The sequence below is a fragment of the Mustelus asterias genome, chromosome 9, assembly GCF_964213995.1.
Source record: "Mustelus asterias chromosome 9, sMusAst1.hap1.1, whole genome shotgun sequence".
NCBI classification, from domain to species: Eukaryota; Metazoa; Chordata; class Chondrichthyes; order Carcharhiniformes; family Triakidae; genus Mustelus; species Mustelus asterias.
In genome coordinates, this window is record NC_135809.1 from 65606626 (window position 1) to 65629139 (window position 22514).

At 45.5% G+C, this 22514-nt stretch overlaps 1 protein-coding gene across 1 annotated transcript in view; it reads left to right on the plus strand.

Moving 5' to 3' along the window:
* LOC144498726 (WD repeat-containing protein 91-like) overlaps nucleotides 1-21398 on the plus strand; it is a 43341-nt gene extending 21943 nt beyond the window's left edge. The window contains exons 4-7 of the mRNA XM_078220298.1: nucleotides 12118-12226; nucleotides 12364-12476; nucleotides 15531-15728; nucleotides 20445-21398. Coding sequence (XP_078076424.1) covers nucleotides 12118-12226; nucleotides 12364-12476; nucleotides 15531-15728; nucleotides 20445-20609 — 585 coding nt within the window. The 3' untranslated portion in view covers nucleotides 20610-21398. The remainder of the gene's footprint in view (nucleotides 1-12117; nucleotides 12227-12363; nucleotides 12477-15530; nucleotides 15729-20444) is intronic.
* The last annotated feature ends 1116 nt before the right edge of the window (nucleotides 21399-22514 follow it).

Below are 22514 nucleotides of genomic sequence, written 5' to 3' on the forward strand. Positions count from 1 at the left end.
GGTGTGTTGATGAAGGTAGGGCGGTTGATGTCATATACATGGATTTTAGTAAGGCGTTTGATAAGGTCCCCCATGGTCGGCTTATGATGAAAGTAAGGAGGTGTGGGATAGAGGGAAAGTTGGCCGATTGGATAGGTAACTGGCTGTCTGATCGAAGACAGAGGGTGGTGGTGGATGGAAAATTTTCGGACTGGAGGCAGGTTGCTAGCGGAGTGCCGCAGGGATCGGTGCTTGGTCCTCTGCTCTTTGTGATTTTTATTAATGACTTAGAGGAGGGGGCTGAAGGGTGGATCAGTAAATTTGCTGATGACACCAAGATTGGTGGAGTAGTGGATGAGGTGGAGGGGTGTTGTAGGCTGCAAAGAGACATAGATAGGATGCAAAGCTGGGCTGAAAAATGGCAAATGGAGTTTAACCCTGATAAATGTGAGGTGATTCATTTTGGTAGGACTAATTTAAATGTGGATTACAGGGTCAAAGGTAGGGTTCTGAAGACTGTGGAGGAACAGAGAGATCTTGGGGTCCATATCCACAGATCTCTAAAGGTTGCCACTCAAGTGGATAGAGCTGTGAAGAAGGCATATAGTGTGTTAGCTTTTATTAACAGGGGGTTGGAGTTTAAGAGCCGTGGGGTTATGCTGCAACTGTACAGGACCTTGGTGAGACCGCATTTGGAATATTGCGTGCAGTTCTGGTCACCTCACTATAAGAAGGATGTGGAAGCGCTGGAAAGAGTGCAGAGGAGATTTACCAGGATGCTGCCTGGTTTGGAGTGTCGGTCTTATGAGGAAAGGTTGAGGGAGCTGGGGCTGTTCTCTCTGGAGCGGAGGAGGCTGAGGGGAGACTTAATAGAGGTTTATAAAATGATGAAGGGGATAGATCGAGTGAACGTTCAAAGACTATTTCCTCGGGTGGATGGAGCTATTACGAGGGGGCATAACTATAGGGTTCATGGTGGGAGATATAGGAAAGATATCAGAGGTAGGTTCTTCACGCAGAGAGTGGTTGGGGTGTGGAATGGACTGCCTGCAGTGATAGTGGAGTCAGACACTTTAGGAACATTTAAGCGGTTATTGGATAGGCACATGGAGCACACCAGGATGGCAGGGAGTGGGATAGCTTGATCTTGGTTTCAGATGAAGGTCGGCACAACATCGTGGGCCGAAGGGCCTGTTCTGTGCTGTACTGTTCTATAATCTTGTAAACCTCTATCAGGTCACCCCCTCAACCTCCTGTGACAAGTGGTGTTCCTCAGGGATCAGTGCTGGGACCTTTGCTGTTTGTAATATATATAAATGATCTGGAGGAAAATGTAACTGGATTGATTAGTAAGTTTGCAGATGACACAAAGGTTGGTGGATTTGCGGATAGCGATGAGGACCATCAGAGGATACAGCAGGATATAGATCAGTTGGAGACTTGGGCGGAGAGATGGCAGATGGAGTTTAATCCGGACAAATGTGAACTAATGCATTTTGGAAGGTTTAATACAGATATGAAATATACAGTAAATGGCAAAACCCTTAAGAGTATTGATAGGCAAAGGGATCTGGGTGTACAGGTACACAGGTCACTGAAAGTGGCAATGCAGGTGGAGAAGGTAGTCAAGAAGGCATACGGCATGCTTGCCTTCATCGGCCGGGATATTGAGTTTAAAAATTGGCAAGTCACGTTGCAGCTTTATAGAACCTTAGTTAGGCCGCACTTGGAATTCTGGTCGCCACACTACCAGAAGGATGTGGAGGCTTTGGAGAGAGTATAGAAAAGATTTACCAGGATGTTGCCTGGTATGGAGGGCATTAGCTATGAGGAGAGATTGGAGAAACTTGGTTTGTTCTCACTGGAGCGACAGAGGTTGAGGGGAGACCTGATAGAAGTCTACAAGATTATGAGAGGCATGGACAGAGTGGATAGTCAGAAGCTTTTTCCTAGGTTGAAAGAGTCAATTACTAGGGGGCATAGGTTTAAGGTGCGAGGGGCAAGGTTTAAAGGAGATGTACAAGGCAGATTTTTTACACAGAGAGTGGTGGGTGCCTGGAACTCATTGCAGGGGGAGGTAGTGGAAGCGGATACAGTAGTGACGTTTAAGAGGCGTCTTGACAAGTACATGAATGAGATGGGAATAGAGGGATATGGTCCCCGGAAGGGTAGGGGGTTTTAGTTAAGTCGGGCAGCATGGTCGGTGCAGGCTTGGAGGGCCGAAGGGCCTGTTCCTGTGCTATAATTTTCTTTGTTCTTTGTTCTCTGTCATTCCAGTGAGCACAAACCGAGTTTATCCAACCTCTTCTCATAGCTAATACCCTCCAGACCAGGCCACACCCTGGTAAACTTCTTCTGTACCCTCTCCAAATTCTTCTGATAGTGTGGCAACCAGAATTGTACACACTATTCTAAATGAGGCCTAACTAAGGTTGTATACAGCTGCAGCATGACCTGCCAATTTTTATACTAAATGCCCCAACTGATGAAGGGAAGTATGCCTTCTTGACTACTTTATCAACTACATTGCCACTTTCGGTGATCAGTGAACATGTACAGAGCATAAACAGAGCGGCGACAGTTTAAAGAGCACGAACACAGAGCAGCGACAGCTTAAAGAGTGGGAACACAGAGCGGTGACAGTTTAAAGAGCAGGAACACAGAGCGGTGACAGTTTAAAGAGTGGGAACACAGCGGTGACAGTTTAAAAAGCAGGAACACAGAGCGGTGACAGTTTAAAGAGCAGGAACACAGAGCGGTGACAGTTTAAAGAGCGGGAACACAGAGCGGTGACAGTTTAAAGAGCGGGAACACAGAGCGGTGACAGTTTAAAGAGCGGGAACACAGAGCGGTGACAGTTTAAAGAGCAGGAACACAGAGCAGCGACAGCTTAAAGAGTGGGAACACAGAGCGGTGACAGTTTAAAGAGCAGGAACACAGAGCGGTGACAGTTTAAAGAGTGGGAACACAGAGCGGCAACAGCTTAAAGAGCGGGAACACAGCAGCAACAGCTTAAAGAGCGGGAACACAGAGCGGCGACAGCTTAAAGAGCGGGAACACAGAGCGGCGACAGTTGGGAGTTTGGGTGGAAAGGATGGCAGTTAGGGCAGTTCAATGCTCCTCTTGCAGGATGTGGGAGGTAAGGGTCATCATTAGTGACCCTGCTGACTTCACCTGTGGGAGGTGCATCCAGCTCCTCACAGGCCGCCTTAGGGAATTGGAGCTGGAACTGGATGAACTTCGGATCATTCGGGAGGCAGAGGGGGTGATAGACAGCAGTTATCGGGAAGTAGTGACACCTAAAAACTAAGCTAGCTGGGTGACAGTCAGGAGAGGGGAGGGGAGGAAGCAGTCAGTGCAGGGATCCCCTGTGGTTGTTCCCCTCCAAAATAAGTATACCGTTTTAGATACTGTGCGGGGGGGGGTGACCTTCCAGGGTTAAGCCACGGTGACCAGGTCTCTGGCATGGAGTCGGGCTCTGTGGCTCAGAAGGGAAAGGGGGAGAATAGGAGAGCAATAGTAGTGGGGGCTCGATAGTTAGAGGCACAGACAGGCGGTTCTGTGGGCGCGAATGAGATTCCAGGATGGTAGTCTGCCTCCCTGGTACCAGGGTCCTGGATGTCTCTGAGTGGGTAGAAAGCATCCTAAAAAGAGAGGATAATCAGACAGACGTCATTGTCCACATTGGTACAAATGACGTAGGCAGAAAGAGCAGGGAGGTCCTGCAAGAGCAATTTAGGGAGTTAGGTAGAAAGCTAAAAAGCAGGACCTCTAGGGTAGCAATCTCTGGATTACTCCCCGTGCCACGTGCTAGTGAGGCTAGGAACAGGGAAATTGTGCAGCTGAACACGTGGCTAAAGAACTGGTGCAGGAGGGAGGGTTTCAGATTCGTGGATCACTGGGAAGTCTTCCAGAGAGGATGGGACCTGTACAAGAAGGACGGGTTACACCTGAACTGGAGGGGCACCAACATCCTGGCTGGGAGGTTTGTTAGTGTGGTTTGGGTGGGTTTAAACTAATGTGGCAGGGGGGTGGGGATCAGAACAATAGGTCAGCAAGCATAGAGACTGGGGACGAGCATGGGGCCAGGACAAGGCTACCTAAGAGGAAGAGCAATCTGGGGGAGGATGAACTCAGTGGGCTTGGAAGTCTGGAGTGCATCTGCTTCAATGCAAGGGGCATAACGGGCAAGACAGATGAACTTAGAGCCTTAATGCATGCGCGAAACTTGGATGTGGTTACAATGACAGAGACTTGGTTAAAAGGACAGGACAGGCAGCTGAATATTCCGGGGTATAAGTGTTTTAGGTGAGACAGAGGAGGGGCTAGAAGAGATGGGGGTGTAGCAATACTGGTTAGGGAGCATATTACAGTGGTACAGGGGGTGGACAATTTGGAAGGATCATGTAACGAGACACTGTGGGTAGAGTTCAGAAACAGGAAGGGCGCAGTCACTATGCTGGGGGTATACTACAGGCCTCCCAACAGCCCACGGGAAGTTGAGGAACGGATATGTAAGGAGATTCTGGACAGGTGTAGAAAAAATAGGGTTGTTGTAGTGGGAGACTTTAATTTCCCTCATATAGACTGGAAATCCCTTAGGGCTGGGGGTCCGGACGGGGAGGAATTTGTAAAATGTGTCCAGGACGGTTCTTTGGAACAATATGTTGATAGTCCAACTAGAGTGGGGGCTATACTGGATCTAGTACTAGTGAATGAGCCCGGTCAGGTCATCAAAGTTTCAGTGGGGGAACATGTAGCGAACAGTGACCACAATTCTATAAACTTTCGGATAGTCATGGAAAAGGATGAGTGTTGTCCTATGGGTAAGGTGCTGAATTGGGGGAAGGCTAACTACAGCTGGATAGGCAGGATTTGGTGGCTGTTGATTGGGAGAGGCTGTTCGAGGGTAAAACCACATCTGGCATGTGGTAGTCTTTTAAGGAGCAGTTGATAGGAGTGCAGGACAGGCATGTGCCTGTAAAAAGGAAGGACAGGAAAGGTAGGATTCGAGAGCCGTGGATAACCAGAGAAATTGTGGGTCTAATCAAAAAGAAAAAAGAGGCATACATCAGGTCCAGGCAGCTAAAAACAGATGAAGCACTGGAGGAATACAAAGAAAGTAGAAAATAACTCAAACAGGAAGTTAGAAGGGCAAAAAGGGGTCACGAAATGTCCTTGGCAGACAGGATTAAGGAGAATCCCAAGGCATTTTATACCTATGTTAGGAACAAGAGGGTTGTCAGAGAAAGAGTCGGACCTCTCGAGAACAAAGGAGGGGAATTATGCTTAGAACCCGAGGAAGTAGGTGAGATCCTAAATGAATACTTTACATCAGTATTCACAAAGGAGAGGGACACGTTGATTGGTAGTGTCTCAGAGGGATGTGTAGACCCGTTAGAACAAATCGCAATTAGAAGGGAGGAAGTGTTAGGTGTTTTAGGAAGCATTAAGGTAGACAAATCCCCAGGGCCAGATGACATCTGTCCTAGATTACTGAGAGAGACAAGAGATGAAATTGCTGGGCCTCTAACAGAAATCTTTGTCTCTTCACTGGACACAGGTGAGGTCCCAGAGGATTGGAGGGTAGCAAATGTGGTCCCGTTATTTAAGAAGGGTAGCAAGGATAAACCGGGTAATTATAGGCCAGTGAGCTTGATGTCCGTGGTAGGGAAATTGTTGGAGAAGATTCTTAGAGATAGGATCTATACACACTTAGAACTGAATAGTCTCATTAGCGATAGACAACATGGTTTTGAACGAGGGAGGTCGTGCCTCACAAATTTGGTTGAGTTTTTTGAGGAGGTGACAAAAATGATCGATGAGGGAAGGGAGTGGATGTCGTCTACATGGATTTTAGTAAAGCATTTGACAAGGTCCCTCATGGCAGGCTGGTGCAAAAGGTTAAATCTCACGGGATCAAAGGTGAGTGAGCCAGATGGGTACAGAACTGGCTTGGCCATAGAAGACAGAGGGTGGCAGTGGAAGGGTCTTTTTCTGATTGGAGGTCTGTGACTAGTGGTGTTCTGCAGGGCTCTGTACTGGGACTTCTGCTGTTTGTGATATATATAAATGATTTGGAAGGTGATGTAGCTGGTCTGATTAGTAAGTTTGCGGACGACACAAAAATTGCTGGAGTTGCGGATAGTGATGAACATTGTCAGAGAATACAGCAGGATATAGATAGGCTGGAAAATTGGGCGGAGAAATGACAGATGGAATTTAATCCAGATAAATGCGAAGTGATGCATTTTGGTAGATCTAATGCAGGGGGGAGCTGTACAATAAATGGCAGAACCATCAGGAGTATTGACACACAGAGGGATCTGGGTGTGCAAGTCCACAGATCCTTAAAGGTGGCAGCACAGGTGGAAAAGGTGGTGAAGAAGGCATATGGCATGCTTGCCTTTATTGGATGGGGCATAGAGTATAAAAGTTGGCATATGATGTTGCAGTTATATTGAACGTTGGTTAGGCTACATCTGTAATACTGCGTCCAGTTCTGGTCGCCACACTACCAGAAGGACGTTGAGGCTTTGGAGAGAGTACAGAAAAGGTTTACCAGGATGTTGCCTGGTATGGAGGGTATTAGCTATGAGCTGAGATTGAGTAAACTAGGGTTGTTCTCCCTGGAAAGACAGAGGTTGAGGGGCGACCTAATAGAAGTTTATAAAATTATGAAGGGCATAGATAGTGTGAACAGTTGGAAGCTTTTTCCCAGGTCAGAAATAACAAACACAAGGGGTCACAAGTTCAAGGTAAGGGGGGCAAGGTTCAATACGGATATGCGGGGGACGTATTTTACCCAGAGGGTGGTGGGGGCCTGGAATGCACTACCAAACAAGGTGGTTGAGGCAGACACACTAGGATCATTTAAGACTTATCTAGATAGCCACATGAACAGACTGGGAATAGAGGGATACAAACGAATGGTCTAGTTAGGAACACATGATCGGTGCAGGCTTGGAGGGCCGAAGGGCCTGTTCCTGTGCTGTATTCTTTGTACGCCCAGATCTCTCTGCCTGTCAATGCTCCTAAGGGTTCTATCATTTACTGTATAATTCCTACATGCATTGGACCTTCCAAAATGCATTACCTCATCCTTGTCCGGATTAAACTCTATCTGCCATTTCCCCTGCCCAAGTCTCCAATTGGTCAATATTTTGTTGTATCCTGTGACAATCCTCTACAACTCCACCAACTTTTGTGTCATCTGCGGACTTACTAATCAGACCAGCTACATTTTTCTCCAAATCATTTATATATGCTACAAACAACAAAGGTCCCAGAACTGTTCCCTGTGGAACACCACTAGTCACAGCCTTCCATTCAGAAGAGCACCCCTCTACTGCTACCCTCTGTCTTCTAAGACAGTTCTGTATCCATCTTGCCAGCTCGCCTCTGATCCCATGTGACTTCATCTTTCGTACCAGTCTACCATGGGGTACCTTATCAAAGGCTTTACTGAAGTTCATGTATACAACATCCACTGCCTTTCCCTCATCTATCATCTTCGTCACTTCCTTGAAAAACTCGATCAAGTGAGTGAGGCATGACCTCCCCTTCACAAAACCATGCTATCACTAATAAGTCCATTTGTTTCCAAATGTAAGTGAATCCTGTCCCTAAAAATCTTTTCCAATAATTTCCCTACCACTGACGTAAGACGCACAAGCCTATAATTTCCTGGATTATTCCTGCTGCCCGTAAATAATGGAACAACATTGGCTATTGTTGTACCTGTTAATTCTCAGATACTTTCGACCAGTTTGCTTACTCTAAGGTTTTACCCCGGTGCCCTTATTTGCAAGATGGACAAACACAAGTAAAGGTTCAACAAGTTTATTAATAATAACATTATTAACCCTTAAATTACCCACATAAAATAAGAGGATACCCCAGATTCAAGTATACTATCCGCAAAGATGGTTTGGTTAAACTGCAGGCTTGATTCTCTGAGTCCCTCTGGTCCGTCGTCACGAAGGCGAATCTCGACGGCAGCTTCTTCCTTCCTTCTCTGGTCAGTCTTCCGGAGTCTTCGCTCCTGGTGTGTCTGAAAATGTGTCCCTTTATCCACCTGCCTGCTTTCCTTTCCAGAAACTTCTCTGGCTTCCGGCCAATGAGGTCCCAGGAGGGGGTTCCAATACCCAGTGGGTTTCTTGATGTCTGCCTGACAGGACACCAGGGTCCGCCCCCAGGTGTCCATCTCCATGCTGTTGCTTACATGTAACCTGTTGTCAGATAAGGTAACTGCAGGAACTCTCGGTGACAGAAAGTCTGGCCCGATCTGGGCTTCTAACAATAGGCTGGTGCATTTCAATGGGGTGCAATGGTCTCCTGCTAAGTATCAGTAGAGTGCAACGACCTTTGATGGGTGGTTGATGGGTCAGGCCCAGACATGTTTGTGTATTTGTATAATTGGCCTGCCCGAGGTTTGATTGTGTTTGATTTTAATATGCCCAATTCTTTAATTTAGGATATCCAATTTTATCAGCCTTAAAACTAGGCCCTGTCTATATTACCACACTATCCTCCAGTCCTCTGGAACTTCACCTGTAGCCATTGAGGATATAAAGATTCCTGTCAAGGCCTCAGCAATTTCCGCCCTTGCCTCCCTCAGTATTCTGGGGAAGATCCCATCAGGCCGTGGGGATTTATCTCCTTTAATGCTTTATAAGACGCCCAACACCACCTCTTTTTTGATATCAACCCAGGATATCTACACCCCTACCCTAGGCTCCTCATCCATCAAGTCCCTCTCTGATGAATACTGAAGCAAAGTATTCAGTTAGTATTTCGCCCATTTCCTCTGGTTCCAAGCATAGATTCCTTCCACTATCCTTGAGTGGACTAACCCTTTCCCTGGCTACCCTCTTGCTCTTTACATACGTATAAAATGCCTTAGGATTTTCTTTAATCCTGTTTGCCAAGGACTTTTCATGACCTGTTTTAGCCCTTCTAATTCCTTCCTTAAGTTCCTTCTTGCGTTCTTTATATTCTTCAAGAGCTTCATCTGTCCTAAGCCTTTTAGACCCTAAACATGCTTCCTTTTTCTTTTTGACAAGGCTCATAATATCCCTCGTTATTCAGGGTTCCTGATACTTGCCACACTTATCCTTCATTCTCACAGGTACATGCCACTGCTGAATTCCAATCAACTGATATTTGAAAGATTCCCACATGTCAGATATTGATTTACCCTCAAACAGCCTCCCCCAATCTACATACTCCAGATCCTGCCTAATGTTGTTGTAATTAGTCTTCCCCCAATTTAACCCCTTTACTCAAGGACCACTCTTGTCCCTTATCCACAAACACCTTAAAACTTACAGAATTATCATCACTGTTCCTGAAATGCTCTCCTACTGAAACTTTGCTCACTTGGCTGGGCTCATTCCCCAACACCAGGTCTAATATGGCTCCTCCCCAAGTTGGGCTATATACCTAATGTTTCAAGAAACCCTCCTGGATGCTCCTTACAAATTCTGCCCCTAGCAGTAAGCGAGTTCCAGTAAATATAGGGAAAGTTAAAATCATCCGCACAGCAGCACAGTGGTTAGCACTGCTGCTTCACCGCCAGAAACCCGGGTTCGATTCCTGGCTTGGGTCACTGTCTGTGTGGAGTTTGCATGTTCTTCCCCGTGTCTGTGTGGGTTTCCTCCGGGTGCTCTGGTTTCCTCCCAAATTCTGAAAGACGTGTTAGTTAGGTGCATTGACCCGAACAGGCGCCAGACTGTGGCGACTAGGGGAATTTCACAGTAACTTCATTGCAGTGTTAATGTAAGTCTTACTTGTGACTAATAAATAAAACGTTAACATAACAACCCTATTGTTTTTGCATATTTCCAAAATCTGTCTGCATATCTGTTCCTCTATCTCCCGCTGGCTGTTGGGAGGCCTTTAATAAACTCCCAACATTGTGATTGCACCCTTCCTATTTCTGAGTTCTACCCATATTGCCTCGCTGCCTGAACCTTCCGATGTGTCCTCCCTCAGTACAGCTGTGATATTCTCCTTAACCAGTAATGCCACTCCCCCATCCCTTTTACATCTCCCTCTATTCTGCCAGAAGCATCTAAACCCTGGAATGTTTAGCTGTCAATCCTGTCCCTCTTTCAACCAAATCTGGTTCCCACCCCCCTGCCATACTAGTTTAAATGATGTAGAGATATATGGTAGAATAATGTGGAGGAACAGAGAGATCTTGGGGTTCATATCCATAGATCTCTGAATGGCAAATGGAGTTTAACCCTGACAAATGCGAGGTGATTCATTTTGATAGGACAAATTTAAATGTGGATTACAGGGTCAAAGGTAGGGTTCTGAAGAATGTGGAGGAACAGAGAGACCTTGGGGTTCATATCCATAGATCTCTGAAGGTTGCCACTCAAGTGGATAGAGCCGTGAAGAAGGCCTATAGTGTGTTGGCGTTCATTAACAGGGGGTTTGAGTTTAAGAGCCGTGGGGTTATGCTGCAACTGTACAGGACCTTGGTGAGACCACATTTGGAATATTGTGTGCAGTTCTGGTCACCTCACTATAAGAAGGATGTGGAGACACTGGAAAGAGTGCAAAGGAGATTTACCAGGATGCTGCCTGGTTTGGACGGTAGGTCTTATGAGGAAAGATTGAGGGAACTTGGGCTTTTCTCTTTGGAGCGGAGGAGGTTGAGAAGAGACTTGATAGAGGTTTATAAGATGATGAGGGGGATAGATAGAGTGAACGTTCAAAGACTATTTCCTCGGGTGAATGGAGTGGTAACTAGGGGGCATAACTATAGGGTTCATGGTGGGAGATATAGGAAGGGTGTCCGAGGGTAGGTTTTTTACTCAGAGTGGTTGGGGTATGGAATGGACTGCCTGCAGGGATAGTGGAGTCAGAAACTTTAGGAACATTTAAGAATCTATTGGATAGGCACATGGAGTACTTCGGGATGATAAGGAGGAAATAGCTTGATTTGGGTTTCAGACAAAGCTCCGCACAACATCGTGGGCCGAAGGGCCTGTTCTGTGCTGTACTGTTCTATGTTCTATTAATAAGGAGAAGCAATCACCTGATTCTTGAAGGCACTGTGAACTGTTTGGGTACTCCTTCATCACCATGGCTCCTGCTGCGAAGAGACATATGCTGATTGCGTTGGACACCAGAGTTTGGAATGATAAGCACATACTGAGAGATTCGATGGATTACCTGAGCATACAATGTATACAATGCTCAGATATCGGTTGTCATTCCAAACTCTGGTGTCCAATGCAATAGTTCCAAGTACTAATCCAAGCTCTTAAATTCATCTGTCTTATCTGTTATACTCACATACCCCGCCATACTAGTTTAAATGACGTGGAGATGCCGGCATTGGGCTGGAATAGGCACAGTAAGAAGTCTCACAACACCAGGTTAAAGTCCAACAGGTTTATTTGGTAGCACGAGCTTTCGGAGCACTGTCCCTTCACCTGATGAAGGGGCAGCGCTCCTAAAGCTTGTGCTACCAAATAAACCTGTTGGACTTTAACCTGGTGTTGTGAGACTTACTGATACTAGTTTAAACCTTCCCGAGTGACTAGCAAATTTACCTGCCAGGAGGGTTTAAGTTTACAGAAAGGTCAGACAAGGGTTGCTTGGGATTATTGGGAGAGGAATTGTGCATACTTAAGTAAAGGAAGCCAAACAAATCTGTGGCCAAACTCCCCCATAGCTTGATTTCATACACTGAACTTTTATTTCACAATGTTGAAGATATAATTCAGAATAAGTTCCTGGCTGAGGCCTATAGGTACCTTGGTCCTTGTTCCTGAATGTCTTCTGTTACTGTGGTCAGTATCTGATGCATATTGAGTTTAGTCTGACCTTACTTTTTAAAAATATTTTGGGCACTTCATCCCCTGACTGCCATTCTCCATTCTTTCCCCCACCCCTTCCCCATAGGAAATGTATTTTGTTATGGACTATTGTTGGGTTTGAATTTATTCTCGTGATCTGGGCAGTGATGAATCAACTTGGGATATGAGCTTGCTGGGAGATAAATCTAGCTCAGCAGGCTTGTTGACTGATAGCAAACACAAGTGGGTGGAAGTTGCAGTATTTCCAGCTCATACTGTTGAATTAAAGTTTCCAGTAAGTTGACTTGCTTTTCTGCAGCATCAGTTTTCTCTGGATCCTGAGCCCATTGCCATTAACTGTACAGCTTTCAATCATAATGGGAATCTGCTGGTGACTGGAGCTGCTGACGGGATCATCCGACTCTTTGGTAAGATGAATATTTTCTTTGCATTAGACTTTAAAACCTCACTTCAGGTTTGCTCCCCAAATTCAAAGAGAGATTCTCTCTCCTGTCCTTCCTCTAATTCTGATGAGTCAGTGTGTGTTTTAATTGTTGTGTTTCAGATATGCAGCGGTATGATTGTGCCATGAGCTGGCATGCACATTCTGGGGAGGTTTATTCAGTGGAGTTCAGCTATGATGAAAACTCTGTTTACAGCATTGGTGAAGATGGAAAGGTAATGGGACCGCTGATAAGCAGAGAGATGTGGGTGCAGGCCTGCCCATCTGCCTGTTTAGGCGGGCCCGCCCGCCTGCCTGTTTGCGAGCTCTCAATGCCCGAGTGTAACTGCCCACTTGAGTGTGTAGAACAAAGAACAGTACAGCACAGGAAACAGGCCCTTCGGCCCTCCAAGCCTGTGCCACTCCTTGGTCCAACTAGACCAATCGTTTGTATCCCTCCATTCCCAGGCTGCTCATGTGACTATCCAGGTAAGTCTTAAACGATGTCAGCGTGCCTGCCTCCACCACCCTACTTGGCAGCGCATTCCAGGCCCCCACCACCCTCTGTGTAAAAAACGTCCCTCTGATATCTGAGTTATACTTCGCCCCTCTCAGCTTGAGCCCGTGACCCCTCGTGATCGTCACCTCCGACCTGGGAAAAAGCTTCCCACTGTTCACCCTATCTATACCCTTCATAATCTTGTACACCTCTATTAGATCTCCCCTCATTCTCCATCTTTCCAAGGAGAACAACCCCAGTCTGCCCAATCTCTCCTCATAGCTAAGACCCTCCATACCAGGCAACATCCTGGTAAACCTTCTCTGCACTCTCTCTAACGCCTCCACGTCCTTCTGGTAGTGCGGCGACCAGAACTGGACGCAGTACTCCAATGTGGCCTAACCAGCGTTCTATGCAGCTGCATCATCAGACTCCAGCTTTTATACTCTATACCCCGTCCTATAAAGGCAAGCATACCATATGCCTTCTTCACCACCTTCTCCACCTGTGTTGCCACCTTCAAGGATTTGTGGACTTGCACACCTAGGTCCCTCTGTGTTTCTATACTCCTGATGACTCTGCCATTTATTGTATAACTCCTCCCTACATTATTTCTTCCAAAATGCATCACTTTGCATTTATCCGGATTAAACTCCATCTGCCACCTCTCCGCCCAATTTTCCAACCTATTTATATCCTGCTGTATTGCCCGACAATGCTCTTCGCTATCCGCAATTCCAGCCATCTTCGTGTCATCCGCAAACTTGCTGATTACACCAGTTACACCTTCTTCCAAATCATTTATATATATCACAAATAGCAGAGGTCCCAGTACAGAGCCCTGCGGAACACCACTGGTCACAGACCTCCAGCCGGAAAAAGACCCTTCGACCACTACCCTCTGTCTCCTATGGCCAAGCCAGTTCTCCACCCATCTAGCCACTTCTCCTTGTATCCCATGAGCCTTAACCTTCTTAACCAACCTGCCATGTGGGACTTTGTCAAATGCCTTACTGAAATCCATATAGACGACATCCACGGCCCTTCCTTCATCAACCGTTTTTGTCACTTCCTCAAAAAACTCCACCAAATTTGTACGGCATGACCTCCCTCTTACAAAACCATGCTGTCTGTCACTAATGAGATTGTTCCGTTCTAAATGCACATACATCCTGTCTCTAAGAATCCTCTCCAACAACTTCCCTACCACGGACGTCAAGCTCACCGGCCTATAATTTCCTGGGTTATCCCTGCTACCCTTCTTAAACAACGGGACCACATTCGCTATCCTCCAATCCTCAGGGACCTCACCCGTGTCCAAAGAAGCGACAAAGATTTCCGTCAGAGGCCCAGCAATTTCATCTCTCGTCTCCCTGAGCAGTCGAGGATAGATGCCATCAGGCCCTGGGGCTTTGTCAGTTTTAATGTTCCCTAAAAAACCTAACACTTCCTCTCTTGTAATGGAGATTTTCTCTAACGGGTCAACACCTCCCTCCAAGACACTCCCGGTTAACACGCCCCTCTCCTTCGTGAATACCGATGCAAAGTATTCATTTAGGATCTCCCCTATTCCCTTGGGTTCTAAGCATAATTCCCCTCCTTTGTCCCTGAGAGGTCCGATTTTCTCCCTGACAACTCTTTTGTTCCTAACGTATGAATAGAATGCCTTAGGATTCTCCTTAATCTTGCCTGCCAAGAACATCTCGTGACCTCTTTTTGCCCTTCTAACTCCCCGTTTGAGTTCTTTCCTACTCTCTCTGTATTCCTCCAGAGCTCCATCTGTTTTCAGTTGCCTGGACTTAACGTACGCCTCCCTTTTCATTTTAATCAGATCCTCAATTTCCCTGGCTATCCACGGCTCTCGAATCCTACCTTTCCTATCTTTCCATTTTACAGGCACATGCCTATCCTGCAGCCTTATCAATAGTTCCTTAAAAGACTCCCACATGCCAGACGCGGACTTACCCTCAAACATCCTCTCCCAATCAACATCCACCAATTCCTGCCTAATCCGGCTATAGTCAGCCTTCCCCCAATTTAGCACCCTGCCCGTAGGACAGCACTCATCCTTGTCCATTACTATCCTAAAGTTAACAGAGTTGTGGTCACTATTTGCCACATGTTCCCCTACCGAAACTTTGACGACCTGACCGGGCTCATTTCCCAGAACTAGGTCCAGTATAGCCCCCTCTCTAGTCGGGCTATCTACATACTGTTCCAAAGAACCTTCCAGTACGCATTTTACAAATTCCTCCCCGTCCGGACCCCCAGCTCTAAGCACTTTCCAGTCTCTGCCAGAGAAATTAAAGTCCCCCACTACAACAACCCTATTTTTTCTGCACCTATCCAGAATCTCCTGACATATCCTTTCCTCCACTTCCCGTGGGCTGTTGGGTGGTCTGTAGTACACCCCCAGCATAGTGACTGCACCCTTCCTGTTTCTGAGTTCCACCCACAGCGACTCAGTACATGACCCCTCTAAGTTGTCTACCCTCTGCACCGCGGTAATAAGCTCCTTAACTAATATCGCTACTCCCCCACCTTTTTTAGCCCCTCCTCTGTCTCGCCTAAAACACTTATACCCCGGAATATTCAGATCTGCCTGTGTATAGGTGGGTCAGTGTGCCTGTGTGCTTGTAAACTAATGTGACACTTCACCTCCGCTGGCAGTTAGAATAAGTTTGAAGTCTGTTGCAACAAATTGGTTTATCTACCCAGTTAAGAGATGCAGGTTTCAGTGGATCTGCCTAATGAATTTGGTCTTTCATTTTTGATTGTCTTGTTGATCCAGTTCATTCAGTGGAACATTCATAAGAGTGGAGTAAAGGTTTCTGAGTGTGGAGTACAGTCAGACGCAATTGGCCCATTTGTACTATCTGGGTACAGCGGATATAAACAAGTGCAAGTGCCCCGTGGAAGACTGTTTGCATTTGACTCAGAGGGGCATTATGTACTCACTTGTTCCTCTGGTGGTGGAATCATTCACAAGGTAAGACACCATCCCATCTACATTTGTGATGGAAGCTCTGTTTACTTAATTCACCCCCGATCCTGTTAATTCCCTTTTCTGAAGGACTAATGCTAATTTCATGCTGAGATACAATTTCTTTGTAACTGAGCGACCTGTGTCACTTCAGCCAAGTGACCATTCCTGTTATGTAAACCTGGACAATGCATGTGGCAGATTGTCCAACTACAGTGCATCATAGCTGAGTATTATCCACTCCAGTGACAGATATGCTCCAAGTAAAGGTAACCATATAGCCATCAAGACTAAGGTTTCTGGTTGTCTTTTCTACCCCTCCCATATCGTAGCCTCTGAGCCTTATTGTAGCATTCCAATGACTTGCCTCGCTATGATCACTAATCCAGCCTTTAATTTTGAATTATTTCAATAATATAATTCCCACTGAAGTCAAATTATTCTTGTTCAGTGAACGGTACAGAGCTTTAGTTAGAGCCCGTCAGGAATAGAGTGCTCAGTCTGGGCACCACATTGAGATGGATGCTTTTGAAGAAGATACAGCACAGATTGACACATACTGGGGCTAAAGCAGTTAAATTATGAGGGCACATTCTGCCTTCCCTTCACTTCAAGGATCATGCAGTCTAAAATGGCAAAACAATTTGATACATAAATGATTCCCTTTGTGGGAGAGCCCAAAATAAGGACACCTTTATTTCCTTAACAGACTGTGATGCTGGTGGCCAGTTCAAATTTTTACAACTGTGGTTGATGAATATTTGTCAAGCAAGGATATTAAAGAATATGGAGCAATGGAATGACTGATCTGTATCTTGACTCTCATATTGAATAGGGGAACAGGCTCAAGGGGTTGAATGATCTTCTATTTCTCTGCCCTGTGTACTGAATTTGGCTGCTCACTGTCTCAAGATGGAATTACACTGTGATTTATTGGAATGTGTAAATTAGGTTGTCTCAGCCGCACATGACTCCAACTTCCCATGATTGAGCAGTGGAGCAAGCCTGGTCTGGGTGTGGAAGGGAGAAGCCGACCGAGGAATATGTGAAGTCAAGGTGGAGACATGGCTGGGCAATGGGAAGCACAAACTGAAGCCATGGAAGTAGAAAGCAGGTGAATAGACAGTAACTAGTCAGTGAGGAACAGGAAATGAAAGAAATTTTGAAAAACATTGACTTTAATTTAAATGAGTTCTTGAGCCGCATTCTGAAACTGTAAGATCTTTGGATGCAATTAATTAAAAGCTTGTGTTGCACAATCTCAGAATACTTTCATAGTATGCAACTCATTCGCTGGTTCTCTGAGTCTCGTGTGCCGAAATAGAGCATTCTATGGTCATAAACTTAGAAACCCTACAGTGCAGAAAGAGGCCATTTGGCCCATTGAGTCCGCACCGACCTCAATCCCACCCAGGCCACATCCCCACATATTCACCCGCCAATCCCTCCAACCTGCGCATCCCAGGACACCAAGGGGCAATCTTAGCACGGGCAATCAACCTAACCCGCACATCTTTGGACTGTGGGAGGAAACTGGAGCACCCGGAGGAAACCCACGCAGACACGAGGAGAATGTGCAAACTCCACACAGGCAGTGGCCCAAGCCGGGAATCGAACCCAGGTCCCTGGAGCTGTGAAGCAGCAGTGCTAACCACTGCACTACCGTGCCACCCCAAAGGTCATAGGCCTTTAGCTGACTTTGTATTGTTCTGAGTAGTGTTGTGTCTCTGTGCTACCCAACAAGTGATGAAAGTGCTTTCATTGTCACTGGGATCTGTGTATACTGTGCTGTGGGACAAATGGTGGTAGTGTAATGTGATCTGTATAATCTGTAATAGCCAGCATATTGTGACAGTGTCATGTAGCCTGTGTACAGTGATTAGTGGCTATCTTTACACAAATGTCCCTGCTCTAGTACCTTGTACCTTAGTTTATTACATCTTCCTCTTACAAATCTTCCTCTCTCTCACTCACTCACTCACTCACTCTCTCCCCCCCCCCCCCCCCCCCCACCCTTCAACCACCACCATCCCCACCCTAGTTATACAACTCTACAGAGCAGTGGTCCTAGCATGGTTCAGATGAAGCCTGTAACATCGGTACAGCTCCCACTTTCCCTGGCACTGTGTCAGTGTCCCATAAATTAAAACCCATTTCCCCCACACCAGTCTTTGAGCCACGCATTCATCTCTCTAGTCTTTAGTTACTCCAGAAATTCCGTTCGTACCTTTGAGGTTCTGCTTTTTAGTTTGGCCCTTAGCTGCTCATAATCCCAAAGCAGAAATTTATAATTTTCTTTCGATTTCATGCATTTCAACTTGTGGCCGATGAGCCGCAACTTGAATGTGTCCCAGGTTACTGTGGGAAGCAAAGGACAGATTGCAGGGGCTCTGACCCAAATTTTGAATTCCTCTCTAGCCACAGGGGAGGTGCCAGAGGATTGGAGAACAGCTAATAGAGTCACAGAGATTTACAGCATGGAAACAGGCCTTTCAGCCCAACTTGTCCATGCCGCTCCTTTTTTTAATCCCTTAACGAGTCCCAATTGCCCGCGTTTGGCCCATATCCCTCCAAACCCACCTTCCCTATGTAACTGGTGAACCATGTAATGTGGTTCAGCTTTTAAGAAGGGTTGTAGAGATAAGCCAAGGAACTATAGACCAGTGAGTCTCACGTCAGTGATAGGGAAACTATTGGAGAAAATTCTGACGGAAATCATCTATCTCCACTTGGAGAGGCAAATCTTAATTAGGGACAGTCAGCATGACTTTGTCAGAGGGGGGTCATACCTAACAAATTTGATTAATTTTTTTGAGAAGATGACCAGCTGTGTAGATGAGGCAGTGCAGTTGATGTCGTTTATATTGATTTCAGCAAAGCATTTGACAAGGTCCCATGTGGGAGACTTATGAAGAAGACAAATGCACATGGGATGCAGTGTAATTTGATAAAGTGGATTCAAAATTTGCTCAGTTGTAGGAGACAGAGGGTGATGACAAGAAGGCTGCCTTAGTGACTGGAAGCCAGTGTCCCCTTTTATTCATCATTTATATAAACAACATAGATTACCTTTTTGAGTGGTGGGATTAATAAGTTTGCGGATGACACAAAGATTAGCGGCGTAGTTAACAGTGAAGCTGTGTCTTGGACTACAAGAAGACATAGGATGGTAAATGGGCAGAGAAGTGGCAGATGGAATTTAACCCTGAAAAGTGAGAGGTGATGCACTTTGAAGGAGTAATTTGACAAGGAAGTATTCAATGAATAACATGACACTAGGAAGTTCTGTGGAACAAAGGGACCTTGGTGTGCTTGTCAATAGATGTCTGAAGGCAGAAGGGCATGTTAGTAGGATGGTGAAAAAAACATATGAGACACTTGCCTTTATCAATCAAGGCATAGATTTACAAAAGCAGGGAAGTCATGCTCAAGTTGTATAGAACTTTGGTGAGGCCACAGCTGGAGTGCTTGTGTAGATCTGGTCACCACATCATAGGAAGGATGTGATTGCATTGGAGGGGGTGCAGAGGAGATTCACCAGGATGTTGCCTAGGGTGAAACGATTAAGTTATGAAGAAAGGTTGGATAGGCTTGAGTCGTTTTTGTTGAGCACAGAAGACCAGAATGAGGGACATGGACAGAGTGGATAAGGAGCAGCTATTCCCCTTAGTTGAAGGGTTAGTCACAAGGCGATATAGGTTCAAGGTAAGGGATAGGAGGTTAAGTGGGGGTTGTGAGGAAAAACCTTTTTACCCAGAGGGTGGTGATGGTCTATCCTTTAAGAAGAACCTGGATGAGCACTTGGCACGTCATAGCATTCAAGGCTTTGGGCCAAGTGCTGGTATGTAGGATTAGGTGGAAGGGCAAGTATTTCTCACGTGTCGGTGCAGACTTGATGGCCTGAAGGGCCTCTCCTGCGCCGTATAATTCTAGGGATTTAATCAAATGTCCCTAGAAGTCTGTTTAAGTAACAATCGTCGACATTCTCCTGTCTATTCCTTCAGTCACCTCTTCAAAATTGGCTGAAAGAGCTGGTTAGCTTATTCCAGCTCCTGCTTTGTGTTCTTACAATTTAATTGAGCTTTCAAAAGAGTTTGAAAGGAATTGATGAGTAGAAAAACTTCCCCTTGGGGTGAGATTTAGAACAAGGAAACTTGATATCAAAGCCAGATCTCCTCTTCTTACATAATATGGTAATTGTGGAATCCTCTCCCACAAGTATCTCAATTAATTTAAAATCTATGATTGATAGACTTTTGCTCGCGTGGGCTATAAAGGTATGGGTAACCAAGGTGGATGGTTAGAGATACAAAACAGATCAGGCATGATCTCATTGAATGGTGAACAACGTTGAGGGTCTACCTCTATGTCTAGGTCACAAGATTATAAAGTGAATAAGATGAGAGTGCCTACAAGTGCCTGTACTATGCATCCTGTCCTAATGGCGTGTTAATATCTTTGTGATACTGTCAATCTGTCTATTATATAACCCATATAGTGCTAATCTTTATTTCTGTTAGAATGTACCACTGTTACTGCCTTTTAGGATTAAAGATACCCATTTTCTTTAGTAGATACGGGGCATGACAAGTTTTTGGCTATATGGTTAATCTATCTGACACCACGCATAACTGAATAGAGATGGGCTAAAGTTAATTGAGGAATAAATGAGACTCTAGAACCAATATGCTCATTGACTCCAGTGACCTTTCTGTTTTCTAGCTGACAAATACAGAGCAAATGTTGGAACCTTGCCTGTCACTTGGAGGTCACCGAGCACCTGTGGTCACTGTCGATTGGTGCACTGCAATGGATTGTGGGACGTGCCTGACAGCATCCATGGATGGGAGGATTAAGCTGACAACTCTATTGGCGCAAAAAACATGAATGGAGTGCACATCAGAACTGAAGCTGCAGTGTGACTTAGATACACTGCTTCATTAGAAAGGTGCAGAGCGTTGCAATATTGTGTTTAATTTCAATATTTGAAAGTTCCACTAATGATTCCAAATATTTTGCTGCATTCTATCAAACTACACATTTCCAAACTCTTTGGTTAACAGCTCTTTGTATAAAAATCATTCCTGTTATTGTTTCATGTCTAACTATTAACTTCAGGAACAGCATACTGTGCATTACAGAGGCCAGGATTAATGTGTTTTTTAAACTTGATTTAAAAATAATGATACAACCTGGGCATCCCATTAATAGTGGCTCCTTGCCTTCTTCATCACTGATATAAAGTGCCCTCAGTATGAGCAAAATATGCTTATGTTTTACTCATCTCTCATAGTTGGGACACGAATCACATTATGTTCTGTTGTTCTGCCAGTGTGCGAGGTATATGCACCAAATAGCGTTGTTTCGGGCCAATCAGATAAGAAATTTGTGAGTTTGATCATCGGTTTAGCTGATCTCAGAATAGACAGTGGTTGCATACAACTTCCCTCATTGTCCCTAGAGTGAATGGTTAAAAATTGGCCAGCTTCTCTCACCTGTGTTATTCAGTGCCACCTGTTGTTAAATGTATTTAAATGAGAACAGGATCCGGACAAACCATAGGTAAACCGCAGGTACTCAATGTGTGGCCTCATGTGGCAACTTGGATAGGTTTGAATCATCATTTGCATGTGAGAAACTTAGCACAAAATAAACCTGATCCAGAATTATTCTCACAAGTCATGTTTTATCAATGCTACTTTGTGTTAAATGCCTGATTTTCAGAGATTTAAACTGATGCCCACTTTGTGAATACTCTGCAAATTTAGCTTTGCATAGTTGGCTCAAGTAGAAGAGAATTCAAGTGATTTACTAGGGGGAGCTGGGGAAATACAAAGGTATAGAGGTGTGGAATATTAACCCCTGGTATAAAGCCTCAGGAACAAATTTTGTGTGCAGGCTGAGCAGTGATTGTGTGGAATTGGCCGTTACAATTGACTCAGGCTCCATGATAACTTTCATTTACTGAATGTCCAGTTGGTCCATGACAATACATGCATCTGCTTCGTTCTGTGCTTGGTTCCTGGGCAACTGTCATAATTTGTTCATTCTCAGAGAGTCAAGGATGCAGCACCTCTCCAGACCCTGTGGTTGGCTGCTGGTGGACAATGGTTAGGATAAGCCTGAAGAGGTGGCTCCTTGCCGTGCCTGGTACTAAGAGACAAAGGCAGATAGGTACTGCAGAATCATTTCCTAGCACATTCTGAGCAGATCATTGGCATCCTGAATATGTGCTTTCTTTGCCTTGACCAAAGAAAATTACAGCACAGGAACAGGCCCTTCAGCCCTCCAAGCCTGCACCGACCATCCCACCCAACTGAACGAAAACCCCCTATCCTTCTGAGGACCATATCCCTCCATTCCCATCCCATTCATGTATTTGTCCAGACGCCCCTTCAAAGTCACTTTTGTATTTACTTCCACTATCTCCCCCGGCAGCGAGTTCCAGGCACCCACCACCCTCTGTGTAAAAAACCTGCCTCGTACATCTCCTTGAAACCTTGCCCCTTGCACCTGAAACCTATGCCCCCTAGTAATTCACTCTTCCATCGTGGAAAAAGACTTCTGATTATCCACTCTGTCCATGCCCCTCATAATCTTGTAGACATCTATCAGGTCGCACCTCAACCTTTGTCCTTCCAGTGATCCTGGCAAATCTTTTCTGTACCCTCTCCAAAGCCTCCACATGCTTCTGGTAGTGTGGTGACCAGAATTGAACACGATATTCCAAATGCGGCCTAATTAAGGTTCTATAATATGACTGCAACATAACTTGCCAATTTTTAAACTCAA